Source organism: Dipodomys merriami, unplaced genomic scaffold, assembly GCF_024711535.1.
Source record: "Dipodomys merriami isolate MVZ:Mamm:240054 unplaced genomic scaffold, mDipMer1.0.p SCAF_1, whole genome shotgun sequence".
NCBI classification, from domain to species: Eukaryota; Metazoa; Chordata; class Mammalia; order Rodentia; family Heteromyidae; genus Dipodomys; species Dipodomys merriami.
Genome location: NW_027202270.1, coordinates 26,620,249 through 26,635,237, shown reverse-complemented (window position 1 = coordinate 26,635,237; position 14,989 = coordinate 26,620,249). Strand labels below are relative to the sequence as shown.

The following is a 14,989-nucleotide window of genomic DNA, read 5'->3' as shown; positions in this document are numbered from 1 at the left end:
TTTGTTCAGGTCTTGCTTTCTGCACTTAATGAAATATTATTTTCTTTATATGAGATTTCTAATTAAATTTTTCCCTGCTTCTTTTTAAAACAAATTTTACATTTATTATAGATGATTTTTTAAATAAAAATGTTAGCTGGTTATTGCAAGGAGACTGAGAAGCTATAAATCTGTGCATATTTGTTTTATGATAACTGTCACTCAAAGCCTATTAATTCTAGTAGTTTCTGCTGGAGTTATTTGGTATTTCATGAGTCTTCACAATTATATTAGCTGCAAATGGAAGTAATTTTGTCTGTTGTTTTTAAAACATTTTAATTTTATCTTCTGTCATATTTGTAATAACTTTTCCAAATATTTAATAAAGGTGATGATTTTTGGCACCTAGCCTTCAATTATGTTCTTGTAATTGAAAGCATTATTCTTCCCAGTGTGAACAACTATATATAAATTAAATCCAAATCAAAAGGGAGGAAGCTTTTTAACTATGCAGATTATTTACTAAATCACCGAATACATTCAATATGACCACTTGACAATAACCATTCATGTCTTAGAAGATGGTCAATTTGACTATGCCAATTTATTAATCTATGCCAATAGATATCAAGGATGAGATTTTTTTCCCCTGTCATCACATTGTGAAATAGTAGAAGTCTGTGTTCATTTTTCCCTAAATTAGCCACTAATCAGAATCTCTGAACCCATTGAGATACAGGCTAAAGTGAAAATTAATTTGTAAGATTATCTTGGGGAAATAATCATGTTAAGTTGGAATAGACAGAATATAACACATGGAAATTGAAATACTCTTCAGTATTTCATGGCTCTTGCAATTCCCTCCTTTTTGTCTTTTCTCCACAACTACTCTGAGAGTGGGAATGACAAGCTACCCTGTGAAATCACTGAGTCACTGGAAAGGTGAAATGACTTCCTCAAAGTCACACATACGGTCAGGCTCACAGGAACTGGATGATCTTGTTCGAACTCTAGGTTCTTTTATTCCTCTGTCTTTCATGCTTTATTCCAAATGAGCTTGTGGTCTGACGTCATCCATCCATCCATCCATCCAACACACATTCAATGAACATTTGCTGCATTCAGACACTGGTATAGATTCTGGCAATACAATTGGAAACAAAGAAGTTACATTACAGTTTAGGATGCCAGAGAAAACCTACAGGATGCTTTTTCTGAACCCTATGAATTTACTAAAAGTCTCCCAAGTTTGAATCTGTGCCCTTGGATCTGAGGTTTCTCTGCTGTGGTCCCTTTGCTCTATTTTGGGTTTCAGGAAAGCAAAGACATTCTGTGATAAGCGTCTTAAGTGGAAGAAACAGTCACTCTAGTTCTCTTCCAAGGACAAAGACTGAGAGAATGATCAAACCAAGCCATACCCATGACTTGGGACATTCTCTTTCACTCCCTTCCCTTAATTTTCCTTATTTAACCTGAAGCCAATATCTGTTCCCCAGGGGTTGGATAAAGGTGTATGAAAGGAAGTACTGTCTTCTCATGTCTATCTACTGTGTAATAAATCTCCTTTCTCTGTCCTTCACCATGTCGCTTTATTTGTCATAGGGGTGAGTGGTCAGATTGAACTTAGGACTCCTGGACTTTGTTTTTGTTTTAAATATATATACATACATACACATATGTATACAAACATACATATGTACACACACATATATGTGTGTGTGTGTGTGTGTGTGTATATATATATATATATATATATTTATATATATATATATATATATATATATATAGTACTGGGCATCAAGCCCAGGACACTGTACTTTCTAGGCAAGTGCTTTGCCCCTGAGCTACATCCCAGGCCCATTTCTGGACTTTGGGCCTAGAGTCTAAAAAATCCAGTTTTAAGGACACAAAAATAAATAAGTAATATATAATAAAACATCAGATAGTAAAGAAGTGCTTTAATGGAAAATAAATACAGAGTAAATGACTGGGAGTAGCAGAGCTGGGGGGAGGTGGAGAAGGCAAGTTTTCATAAAGAAACAGATTAAGACATCTGAGGAAAAACCTTCAGTGAGGCTTTAGGAGGTGAAGAATCAACCATGCAGGGAAGGGCCCTAGTGGTACAGTATACCTAGCATGTCTGAGGATCGGTGAGGAGAGGTAGGTGTGTGGCCAGTGAGGGACAAATCAGGGCAGAGGCATAGACCAGTCAGAGCTGGTGGACAATGGGGTTTTTAGGACCAGATCAAAGGCTGTTGGGAAGACTTTGGCTTTCTTTGTCATGGGGAAGCCATCAGAAGGTTTGTATAGAACAATGAACATTTATCTGACCAAATTTAGAGAAGGACAACTCTGTACATGGCACTAGAAACAGATTTGGTGATCCCAGTGAGTTAATTTGAATAAATTAAAAATATACAGGAAGATGCGTGTCCAGAAATTTTGACTGCAGAATAATGGGAGAAGTTTGGAAATAACCAAGATATTCACTATTGAGTTTGCTTATTGATTATGACTTTCTCTTTCAAGGATGAGAGTCAGGTTACTGAAAATGATTATTTAGAAGCAAATGACATGGAAATAGTCTCTGTGTAGTACAGAAAAGAAGATGCATAAACAAAGATGCCAATCATATACTTCTGCTTTGGTAATAGTACAATGTGAATCACATTCATCTGTTATCTGTGCATAATGGGATACTGAATGTCTTTTTTTATTTTCATTTTTCTTTGAAAAACAAAGTATTGGCTTTTGATTTGCAAAAGCAAACCAGAAAAAAACTAGGAATTGAGAACAAAGTTAAAAAATAACCTAACAATGTTTTATGCCTTTCTGATACCTTCATTTGTATAACTCTAAATAATTGAACAGTAACTTAGTTACTACTTAGTTAAAACTAGAGGACATTTTTAAAGGGAAAGGCTACCTCAACCATCCCTCACTGCTATCACTGGTTTCTTTAGGACCTTACACATTAGAAAAGCTGCTCTTTATCCAAAAGATTACGACATGTTGTGAAACAGCACATTTGCCTTTCAATGGACAAACATAATAATATGTACATGATGTTCCATAATAAATATTATGTTCATATATATGTATATATATATGAACTTTACCCATCCATCATGTAGAAAGATATTATGTTACTTGCAGGGAAATAGATGAATCTGGACAAAATTATGTTAAGTAAAGTAAGTTAGGCTCTGCGAGACAAAGGACACGTTTTCTCTCATATATGGAAGTCAGATTTAACATAAATATATATGTGAACATATAAAGAGTCATGTGCATATTTACACACACAGAATAACTAGAATATGGTATACATGGTGGGAGGATTCTAATGGTGTAACTCCATTAAAGAAGTAACTTACAGGGCTGGAATGTGGCTGAGTGATAGAGTGCTTGCCTAGTATGCATGAAGCCCTGGGTTTGATAACTCAGTACCACATACACAGAAAAGCTGGAAGTGGCACTGTGGCTCAAGTGGTAGAGTGCTAGCCTTGTGCAAAAAAGAAGCTCAAGGACAGTGCCCAGTCCCTGAGTTCAAGCCCCAGGACTGGCAAAAAAAAGAAGTAACTTACAAAGTTTAACAAAATGAAGAGCAGGAAGTTGGAACTCGTGTGGTTGGGGGGGGGGGGGGACAGGAAGGGTTGGAAAATACAGACATAATAGTCAATGTATATATGTGAAAATAGAACTAGGAAAATTGAGAAGATGGGTAGGGTTGTTGGGAGAGTTGTAGGATAATGGTGGAAGGGGTGACATTAACCAGGATGCATTATATTCCAAACGGACATGTTGACTTGAAATTGCTTTGTACAATTCAAGAAAATACATGAGCTAAAATATAATGCAAAGGTAGGTATGTACATTTAGGTGCACTTAGTAAATCTAGGTTTAGATATGTTCAAGATAGGAAGATTCTAATAAATATTATGTTGTTCGTTTAATAACAAAAAAGAAAAAGAGAACTTGTCACCCTGCTCTGCATTGGCCGTGGAACCCAGCATTACTTTTCTGGGCTGCTACTCTGTGGAGTTGATGCTCAGACACTTACCTGGCTTGGGCATGGTTGGCCATGTCCTTTGATGTCACTTGGTCCAGCAGCCATTGTCTTCTTGTGGCTTCTTTTCTCCACCAGTTCCCCTGGAGCAGATTGTTTCTGAGATTCTTGAGGAGGAGTTTGGTATTCTCCTTTGTGGACATCTGCTGGAATGGCTAATATTCAAAAGGGGGTTGGTCATCTACATGTGGTCTTCTCCCCTTGCTTTTTATACCTTTGGGAAAATATTCTCTGCTCTGAAATTTTCTTCTCTTTCTGTCTGTATAAACTACACATGGCTTAAGTCTCTGGATTGTGTGCCTCAGAGTCTGAATAACTCCTTTTTTCCTAGGATAACCCAATAATTGGAAACTCTCAAGCTAGAAGATGGAATAAAAGTAAGTATACAGTGGCTAACATCTGGGGTTGCGTATTCCTTTGAGCACTGGATAATGACTGGATTCATCTCCATAAAACTGGTCAATTTAATGCTGTATGCAAGGTCCTGGAATTTGAGGACCACCTACAGTCAACCTCACCTTGAGAATTAACCAAAAGAAACAAAGGTGTCTGGTTCTTGAACTTTAACATGTAATAAAAAAGTGGCCACACGGTGGCACTGTAACACCGTCAACTTCCAGTCTTTAGATCATAAGCCCCAGAGCCTGCTCAACAGGTTAATGTAGTTCACCAAGATAAGGCTCACGGGAAATTATTTGGCAAGATCCAGGCACTTGCCCTTTGTGGACTATTCACACTAAGGAGGGAAGAAAGGAAAACTGTTCTTTGTAAAGGAAATCAATCATCCTTCAAGTATGAGAAACAACTGATTCATAGAAAATTAGTGATAACAAGACAATCTTGTTTTCTGGGAAAGCTTAGAATGCTTTTTGCTCCAAGTGTACTATTTTTATTTCTTTTCCTTCTTAGAAAGAACTAGGATCATTTGCTATGTATTCTTGTTAAAAATGACATTCAAAGATGAAAGATAGCTATAAAGTCTTCGTTCTTCTAATTTCTCTTTTACTTTTTTTCTTAAAGAAAAAAATACTTGAACTTTAGAAGACATGTTAGAAAAAAGAAAGTTTTTCCAAAAAAATGCTCTAGACACTAGAAGCTATGTAACTTTTTTTAAAAATCAGAGTCTTTTTCTTTCCCATTCATACTCATTTTTAATGATTTCCTCCTCTGATTTCATGTATATTTTCTAATCCCCTACTATGATCTCAATGGCCAGACAGGACTCTATTTAGCTATTTCTTGTCCTCAAAAGCTTTTATTAAAATCTCCGATGTAAAAAAGCATGTTTGTATTGAGAGACGTTCTTAGTCTTGATAAAGTATCACAGAAACAGAATTGGAAGGGTTTTTTTTTTTTTTCCACAAGAATATATCTTATAGGGACTTAGCTAAATAAATGCTTTAATGTTAGATTTACCTGAACATGATGTTCAATGACAAGATGTGACTTCTGGTGGGATTTGCTGTGAAGACCAGATAAGAAACACACGTGGCAGATGTCAAAATGGAGGCACTTCCGGCAGCAGTATCTGTCAGGTGAGACAGAAGCGCAGCACATGTTGTTATGAGTCCGTGAGCAAAGAAACTACATTCATGCAGAGGGTGGACATTTCATACATGCAGAAAATGTCTGACCTAGCAAGGGAGCAGAAAATTTCCTTCAACATTGATAGGGACAGTAAAGGAATGATTCTGATGTGTTTGCTGAATCTAAGAAACTGTCCTGTGAAAGTGATTTTGTAAGGCATTATGTCAATAGCCTTTTATCCAACAAAAATGGTAGATCGTTTTAGTTTATGCCTTCCAACCCTGACAGAAATACCAAATATTTTCTATATTCAAGGTACAGCGTGCCACTATCCTCAGAAGAGATCTTTAAATCTGTGGCCATAGTTAATGTAGTCGCACGATGCGCTCAGCTATTTAGCTGGGGAGTTTTCAACAAAACATAATATGGCGTCTCTTGAAAGTCTGTCAGTACAATGATAGTGAGCCTGTATTGGTGTGTGGAGAATGTAAATGTGGTGAACTGACTTCCTAGTGGTACTCAGCCACTGCTAGCCCTCTAACATGACAGACTACTAGTAGGTTGTGTTGAGCGGCTGTGTTAACAGTTACATTTTGAAGCAGTTTTTACACTCTGTGTATGTGGGTCGATGCAGTGAATCCTGTGGAAATTCTTCAGGTATGATTAGCATATTCGTGTCTTTCTATTTTACAGAAGAGGAAATGGAATCCAAGGGAAATCAAATGACTTGCATGAAGTCATATAACTAACTGCTCAGGAAGCGGTAGCAGATTTCAGCTTTGGGATACCATCCAAACTGAAACCCTGCCCTCCTAGCCTTGCCCAGCTTCTATACACGATGATGGCCCAGAGCTTCAGCCTTCCTGTGTCCACCTGTTAGGAGCAATGACCTAGAGCCTCTAGTTTCCTGCTCTCCTCCCTAAAATAATAATCGTAATAATAATCTATAAAAATGATCTATAAAAACTTTAAAAAAGTGGTGCTGTAGCTCAAGTGGTACAGCGCTTGCCTTGAGCTGAAGAGCTGAGGGACAGCGCCCAGGCCCAGAGTTCAAGCCCCACGACCGACAAAAAAAAAAAAAAAAAAAAAAACTTTAAAAAATCTATAGTAATAATAATCCTAAATTTTCTTATGGTTTAATTTAAGGAGGACCTAGATCACCCTGTGTGTGTGTGTGTGTGTGTGTGTGTGTGTGTGTGTGTGTGTGTGTGTGTGTGTGTGTGTGTGTGTGGTGCTTCAGTACTAGGGTGTGAACTCAGGGCCTTGAGCTCTTACTGCACTTCCTTGCTCATGGCTTCCTGTCTACTACTGGAACCTTGCTGCCACTTTGCTGGTTAATTGGAGATGGAGTCTTACAGAATTTTCTGGCTGAGCTGTCTTTGAGTTACAATCCTCTAGGCTTTAACCTTCTGAGTAGCTGGCTTTAAGATGACCATCAGCCTTCAAGCTGTGGGAAGATCATGATCACTTGCCTCCAAAACTAGCCTTCAAATTTTCCCTTCCTCTTGGCAGAGATCCTGGCCTTGTATTGTTCCCACTGAGTTGATCATTCTTCTGGGTCCTATTCTTAGTTCTGAGTTGTCTACACAAGGGGGCAGCATAGCATTATGATTGGAGAGCAGGGACTCCAACTCACCAGCTCCGCTACTCCCTAACCCTGTCAATTTTGAACTTTTCTGAAAATTGAGGATAGCAAATCTACCTTTTATGAGGTATATGACCTGTTCTAAATGAAATAATCCATGTGAACCGTTCAGCCTAACATTTGCTTAATGGTTGGTATTGTGGGTATTCAAAAAGGTTTTCTTGGGATAAAAGATAATTTTCCCTCTTAGAGAAATAAAACGGATTACTGATCAGAGTATGCTGTCATCGAAAGACTGCAGTATCCCATCCATCCTAGCAGGTAAAATAAATTTATTTTCAATGAGAGTGCCATAGATAGGAAATGATTGAGCTTAGGAAGTCAGTTGAATTCCCCATGTGTGAGGATCTCAAATAGAATCTGGAGAGAGTCCGCCCCCCTTTTGAAGCCCATGTACCCTGGAAGGCACCCGTGATGCCCGTACCTCAGCCCTGTGATGGGGAAGGCCCCGCAGACCCTGCACCGGGCAGCGTGAGTGGTCTGCTCAGTGGCCGACAGCCGGTGGCAGGTGGGAAGCCACAGCAGGATAAGAGGCTCAGATTGCACCCAAGACAGGAATTTCTCCTCCTTGATCCCTGGGCTGAGAACCTGGAAAAAAACAATAGCATGTAGCACGTATTTCTAGGCATGGTTTGTATTTTTGTCTTCTGGATCTATTTCTCTAAAGAGAAGAACTTTAAGACAAGTGGGAGGCAAAATTGTCTCCTAACATGTTGTCCAGGGTGTCTGGTAGTTTACTTTAAATCAGTCAGAAGCTCTGCCCATCTCCCGGGGACATTTTCAAAGCACTCACCCCTCGGAAACAGCTGTGGATGGCGCTCTCCACCGAACACAGAGTGTGACGCTCTCCCACCGCAGTTGGGATCTGCAAGAGACAACCTCAGGTCAGTCGGTAGAGAACAGAGCGAAGCGGCCCCCTGGATCCGCAGAGGTGTGCGACGATGCTCACACGTCTAGAGGCACAAGTATAGGGTATCTCAGACTACACGAACTGTTTCAGTCAAACAAAACAATGTCTAGAGCCAGGTGCCAGTGGCTCACATCTGAATTCCTAACACTCAAAGGAGGCTGAGATCTGAGGATCCTAGTTCAAACCCAACCAGGACAGGAATGTCCGTGAGACTGTTACCTCTGATAAGCTACCCAGAAAAAGGCAGAAGTAGCACGGTGACGCAAGTGGTTAGAGAACTAGCCTTGAGCACAAAGAAGCTCAGGGATGATGCAGAGACCCTGAGTTCAGGCCCCAGGACTGGCAAAAAGAAAAAGAAAGCCTAGGTTGTGTGGAGTGCCTGAGTTGAAAAGAATGCATAAGCAAGAGGGAGAAGAGGAGGGAAATACATTAAAATTCATAGTGCCTCTCTCTCTCTCTTTATTTTTATTTATTTGTTTGTTTGTTTGTTTATTTATTTATTAGCAACACTGGGAATTGAACTCAGGGCTTTGTGCTTGCTAGGCAAGCACTTGAACCATACCCCTTCCTCAGCTCTTTTTGTTTTAGTTGATTTTTTTCAGATAAGCTCTTCCTTTTGCCTGGAGCTGATCTCAGATCATAATCCTCCTAGTTTCCCTCCTACACAGGAATACAGGCGTGAGCCACCCACCATTGCATGGTCCTAATTTCTAATACTTTTAAAGACCTTTCCAAACATCTTAAATGTCTCATTTTAACAAAGGCCAGTTAGGATAGCTTTTTTTAACGTTGCTATGACAAAATACCTGACATAGCTTCAAAAGGAGAAATATTGACTGTGACTCAGGGTTTCAGTCTGTGGTTGGTTCCTGCTTCCTGCCTGTTTTGAGGCTATAAAAAAGTCAAACGCTATGGAGGAAGAGCATGGTAAAGCTGAGCTACTTACCTTGTAGTGGCCAGAAAGCAGAGAGAGGAAGGAGATCCTGAGATTGTGCCTAGTGGTCCAAATGCACCTCTATGTCTGAAGTTTTCCACCAGTTCCCAATGGCCCATTTTAAAATGATGGCATCTAGAAGTGGATTAATCCACTTGGATTAATCATGATCCAACTGCATCTGAATAATTGGACCCACCAACTGGAGTTCACACTTTTGGCACATGCGCCTTTTGAGAACCACTTTATAACCAAACCGGTCTTTGGGGCTGGAAATGGAGTCACTCTGTTAGAGAGACTGGCATTCTTCTGTTTATTACAGCACTACTTACAGTGGTCAAGATATGGAAACAATCTGGGTGTCCACTGAAACTAATGAACGAAGAAAATGGGAGAGAATATTGTCAAGCCTTTAAGACAGGAAATGCTGTCATTTGTTGTGACATGGATGTACCTGGAAAACAATATGCTAAAAAAAAAAAAAAATCAGCCAGACACAGAAATACTGTGTGATCTCACTTACCTGAACATTTAAAAATAGAGTAGAATAGCTCCAGGAGTGGGGTGAGTAGGCTGGGGTGTGAGGAGATGTTGATCAAAGAGTATAAACCTTCCGTTATAAGGTGAACATGTTCTGGGGAGTCTAATACACAGTATGGTGAACATAGCTAACGCTGTATTGTTTACTTGAAATTTAATATGAGATTTCAAGTTCTACCCCTCCATATACAGAGAGTGAATAGGGATGTGGCAATTTGCCAGTGCTAATCATTATACAAATGTATATCTATGTTGAATTGATCAAATTTCTTTCGATTTGTCCTTCCCTTCCTTGCTTCTTTCCTTCTTTCCTTCCTTCTTTCCCTTTCTACACTCCTCATTTCTTTTTTCCTTCTTCTCATCTGCCTTTTGTTTCTCTCTCTCCCTTTCTCTCTCTACTCTTCTTTCCCTCCCTCCTTCCCCCTCCCTGTCTCCCTCTCTTCCTCTCTCCGTCCCTCCCTCCCTCCTTCCCTTCCTTCCTTCCTTCCCTTCCTTCCTTCCTTCCTTTGTGTTTTGTCCTTCTCTCTCTCACTCTTTCTTTCCTTTCTTTTGTTTGTTCTTTCTTTCTCTTTCTCTCTTTCCTTCCTTCTTTCCTTCTCTCTCTCCCTTTCTCTCTCTTCCTTCCTTCCTTCCTTCCTTCCTTCCTTCCTTCCTTCCTTCCTCCCTCCCTCTCTCTCTCTCTTTCTTTCTTTCCTTTCTTTCTTTCTTTCTTTCTTTCTTTCTTTCTTTCTTTCTTTCTTTCTTTCTTTCTTTCTTTCTTTCTTTCTTTCTTTCTTTCTTTCTTTCTTTCTTTCTTTCTTTCTTTCTTTCTTTTTCTTTCTTTCTGACAAGGTCTTGCCATACTATTGAGACTGGCATCTATACGTATACACCACCATACCTAGGTTACATCTTGAATTTGTGTAACTTTTGTCAATTAAATATTTTTTTTTTAACTGAATGACTAAAAGATGATAGAGATTTGGCACTTCTCAAAGTCAAAAATCAACTTAGCTGCACATTGAGGTCTCACTCCAGAAAACTTCACTTTTTGTTGACATTTTTCTATAAAGCTTTGTAACCACAGAGTGTGTTTGGTGATTCCTATCTTCTTTCTGTTCAGTCACCATGCAGAGTTTAATTAAAGGACCAAGCCACTTGTGACTTTCAACATGACATGAACATGGCTCTGACATTACTTCTATGCTCGGATATGTATCTGTCAACTCCATTTCTTCCATTTAGTCTGAGTCTCCGTGTCATGTCTGATGTCTTCTACAGCACAGGCTGTTAGCAGGCATTGCCTGCAAGCTCAAAAGTCATCTCAAAGAACTCCCTGCTGAGACTGTCAACTCGAATAAACATTCTTCTAATCAGGAAAGTGGCACTTAGAACCTTATTGCTGATAATTAGCCAGGCTGAAGTCAACAAACATTTGTGTAAGAGTGATAAGATGGCTTGCATTTTAAATTGATAATAACCCCGACACCAGCAGAGTGTAAGTAACCACTCCTTGTGTTATTTGGTGCAGATAGATAGATAGATAGATAGATAGATAGATAGATAGATAGATAGATAGATAGATAGTCACCCGTTACTTATCTTTTGGCTTGTGACTTCTGATAAACTACACTATCAGACTATGTTGCTGATAGGAATTTCATTTTATTTGTAAGATAAAGGAGGTGGATAACAGAACCAACTTGCTATCTCTATGATTCTAGTGAAAAGAAAACATATTTCTGTAGAATCTTATTTTATTTTGATTTTTCAATGATATTTTTTAATGATCTTTAAGGGTCTACAATTCAATGTGTCAGTTCATTGTAGATTGTGCCTTTAAGCAAATGCATTAAGATTTTTGTGGATTAATTGCCCATTTGACTAATTTCTTGCAGGTGTTCCGTGGAAGCATTCAACGGGGCTGGATGACACGCTGGCACAGGCAGAATGGCACTTGTAATGATAATTAGGATTCTTAAGGGAGGAGTTGAATCACACAGTAGGGGCTGGAATTTTCTGTGGGAATCCATCTTTGAGTCCATAATGGCAGTCAAGTGGATGGTAATTTGCTATGCAAATCTCTACTGTTCCAATAGCTTTCTCAAAATCATGCTAATAACTGGGCAGGGAGGGTAGGTGAGTGGAGACTGCTACAGAAGCTGCCATTTCAGCAGCTCACTGACCTTAGTTGGGAACAAGGGCAGGTTTTTAAGACCTGTGGAACTGAGTTAGCCTGGAAATAGTAGCAGTAGTCAAGAGGGAACCACAAGAAACTCTAAAGAGAAGAAAAATGCTCTGTAGCCTATCTCTTTTCATCGCCTCCTCCACTTAATATGCTAGTGTTTCTAGCCTGATTGCATAGATGGGTGAATAAATTGTGCTTTACTCCCTGGCTCTCCACCTGCTTGGGTTTTGAGATATGAGGTTGCTGAGTAAGATCATGTGCTGGGGAGGAGGGAGGAGTTGGGGAAGTGGGGAGGGAAGTGATGGTGGGGAAAATCAAAGGAGGAGGTAACAATGCGTGATAGGAAATGTACTCATTACCCTACACACGTGACTGTAACCCCTCTGTACAGTATCTTTACAATTAAAAAAAAAGGCTGGATGAGAATGATGAAAGTGATGACAGCAATCAGGATGAGTTGTACTCATAAACTGATTTGTCAAATAGTAACTCTTTGTACAACTTCTAAATGATATAAATATAATTTAAAAAAGAAGGAACAGATCATGGGCTATGTGGCTTTAAGACATGCCTCGGAATCAATTCTACGTGCCCTTGCAACCATCAGAACACTTGTGAGTAACTCCCCTTGACATATTAGCCTTATAAAAATTTAAAATCACCACTTTATTTAAGAAATATGAACATCTTGGAGAAAGGAGGAGAGAGTAGAGGAAGATGGAGACAAAGGGCTGGCTCTCCAGTAATTTTTTTGCCCATCAAAAACATCATACAGAACAACTCTCTTCTCAAAGATGAGAAAAAGAAACGAATCAGGAGATCAAAGTATGTGCTTTGAATTAAGTTTCTTTGTGATTATGAAGAAAATGGAAGGCACGGTTATGTTCTCCGTTTGTTGCTTGCTAATAATAAAAGACCTATTGAAGAAGGCAGGAAAACAGTTTCACATTGCTTATGTTATCCCTTCCACAATTTAAGGCTAAGCGAGGTATCATTTGCTTGGTAGGAAGGGGAAGTGTAATAATTTGCTTTGGGCCCCAGGCTCACTATAGTAAATTCCAGTATCCAGTATTCCAGTAGCTGGGCACCGGTGGCTCACACCTGTAATCCTAGCTACTGAAGAGACTGAGAGCTGAGGACTTCAGTTCTAAGCCAGCCTGGGCAGAAAAGTCCGTGAGACTCTTATCTTCAATTAACCACTAGAAAACTGGAAGTGGTGCTGTGGCTCAAGCGGAAGGTAGAGCTTGAGCTGAAGGGCACAGGGACAGCGCCCAGGCCCAGAGTTCAAGCCCCATGACCAACCAAAAAAAAAAAAAAAAAAAAAAGAGAGAGAAGGCACCTATGACTCTGACTCCAGACTGGTAATTGTGAATTTAACTTAGAATTTGTACACAGGTTCACTGTTAAAGGACATTCCAAGAGAAAGGTTACAGTAACAAAAAGCTCACCAACACACAGTGATACACTTTGGAAAGGTCAGTGGCTTAGTGCAGAGGAGAGACAGTGATGTCAGGCGTAAGTTAGAGAAATCAGTTGGGATGCAACTGTAAAGATCAGGCAAATGAAAGAAATACAAATCAAAACAACATTAAGATTCCATCTCACCCAGTTAGAATGGCCACTATCTAGAAAGCTGAAATAACAGATGCTGGTGGGGATGTAGCCAAAAAGGAACACAACTACACTGTTGGTGGGAATGTGAAGTGTTCAACCATTCTGGGAAGCATTATGGAGGTTCCTCAAAGACTAAACATAGGGCTTTCTTATGACCCAATAATTCTACTCCTGGGCATACTATAGGAATAGACCACAAAGAAGGCCACACTAAAGCTACCAGCACAACCATGTTAATTGCAACATTGCTTACCATAACCAAGATATGGAATCAACCCAGCTGCCCCTCAATGGATGAATGGATAAAGAAAATGTGGCATATATACACTATACTTCCATCAGAAAGAATGATATTATATCATTTGTAAAGAAATGGAAAGACTTGGAAAAATTATATTAAATGAAATAAGTCAGACCAAAAGAAACATAGATTGGATGGTTTCTCTCATTTTTTTTGTAACTAGAATGTGCCTATAAATCTACAAGTAAACACACTGGATGATAAAAGAAAAAAATTATACTTGGTCGTGATAAATTATATAGGACTCTAAACACAAACAGTAGTGAGACAGTGAGACCAAAGGAGGATAATCTCAAGAGAGGACCACAAAGGCTCAGTGACTATGTGCATTTGATCATATAAAATGATGTTTATCAAAATGAACTCCAAGAAACAGAAACAAGAGGTTTTTAAAGTTATTTTACTTTTTTATTTTGTTTGTTTTTCTCCTTCGTCACTGTTTTTGGTTTCTATACCTTTGTCTTGTATGTAAGTTTATCAATTTTTGTGAGGGTAAGGAGGGTCATAGAAATGGTGGGACAAAGGGTGAACAAATGCAACAGTGACACTCAGTAGACACTATGTTGAAAATAAACTGTATAACTTGTGGGAGAGTAGATCGGGGGGGGGAAAACTGGAAGAAATAAGGGAAGAGATGACACTGTTCAAAAAGAAATGTACTCATTACCTGACTTATGTAACTGTAATCCCTCTGTACATCACCTTTACTATTACAATAAAAAATAAAAAAATAAAATTAAAAGAACTTTACTGAGTAGCAGGGACTAGAAAGGGGATGGAGTTGGATGGAGTGTTATATGAAAGTAGAACTGACACCATAAAAATCAGACACTTCAGTAGTACTGTGGCTAATACAGCAAACAAGAATTAGAATTCCTGTCAGGATTTACCTGCTGTATATCCATTAGTAGGTTTCTCAAAGTCCTTCGAGTCATGCGTGCCCCGGAATCGTAGCCTCTCTTGTTATTTTGTGCATACAGTTGAAAAAGAGCTAGACACATAATGGGTAAAGAAACCTGTAAGTTAAGCTACATATGTACTTTGAATTAAATTTCTTTGCGATTATGAAGGAAATGGAAGGCACAGTTATGTCCTCCATTTGTTGCTTGCTGTTTTTTGAAAGTCTCCCAATTCCTATTATTGGATAACTAATGACAATCTATTTATATTTCAACCCCTTGGTAATTTAAGATTTCTGTGCTGAAGGCTGGTAAATAGCAAGGTGAGTATCATTGCAGTCCTTAAAGAATAAAAACTAGTACTTGCTGGATAGTCCTTACAATCATAAATAGGCAAGATAGCC

General features: G+C 39.0%; 1 protein-coding gene across 1 annotated transcript in view; it reads right to left on the bottom strand.

Moving 5' to 3' along the window:
- Dytn (dystrotelin) overlaps positions 1–14,989 on the bottom strand; it is a 39,850-nt gene that overhangs the window by 15,247 nt on the left and 9,614 nt on the right. Inside the window, exons 5-9 of the mRNA XM_070029707.1 lie at positions 14,577–14,677; positions 8,014–8,085; positions 7,645–7,808; positions 5,465–5,576; positions 4,043–4,191 (exon numbers count right to left, since the gene is read on the bottom strand). Coding sequence (XP_069885808.1) covers positions 4,043–4,191; positions 5,465–5,576; positions 7,645–7,808; positions 8,014–8,085; positions 14,577–14,677 — 598 coding nt within the window. The remainder of the gene's footprint in view (positions 1–4,042; positions 4,192–5,464; positions 5,577–7,644; positions 7,809–8,013; positions 8,086–14,576; positions 14,678–14,989) is intronic.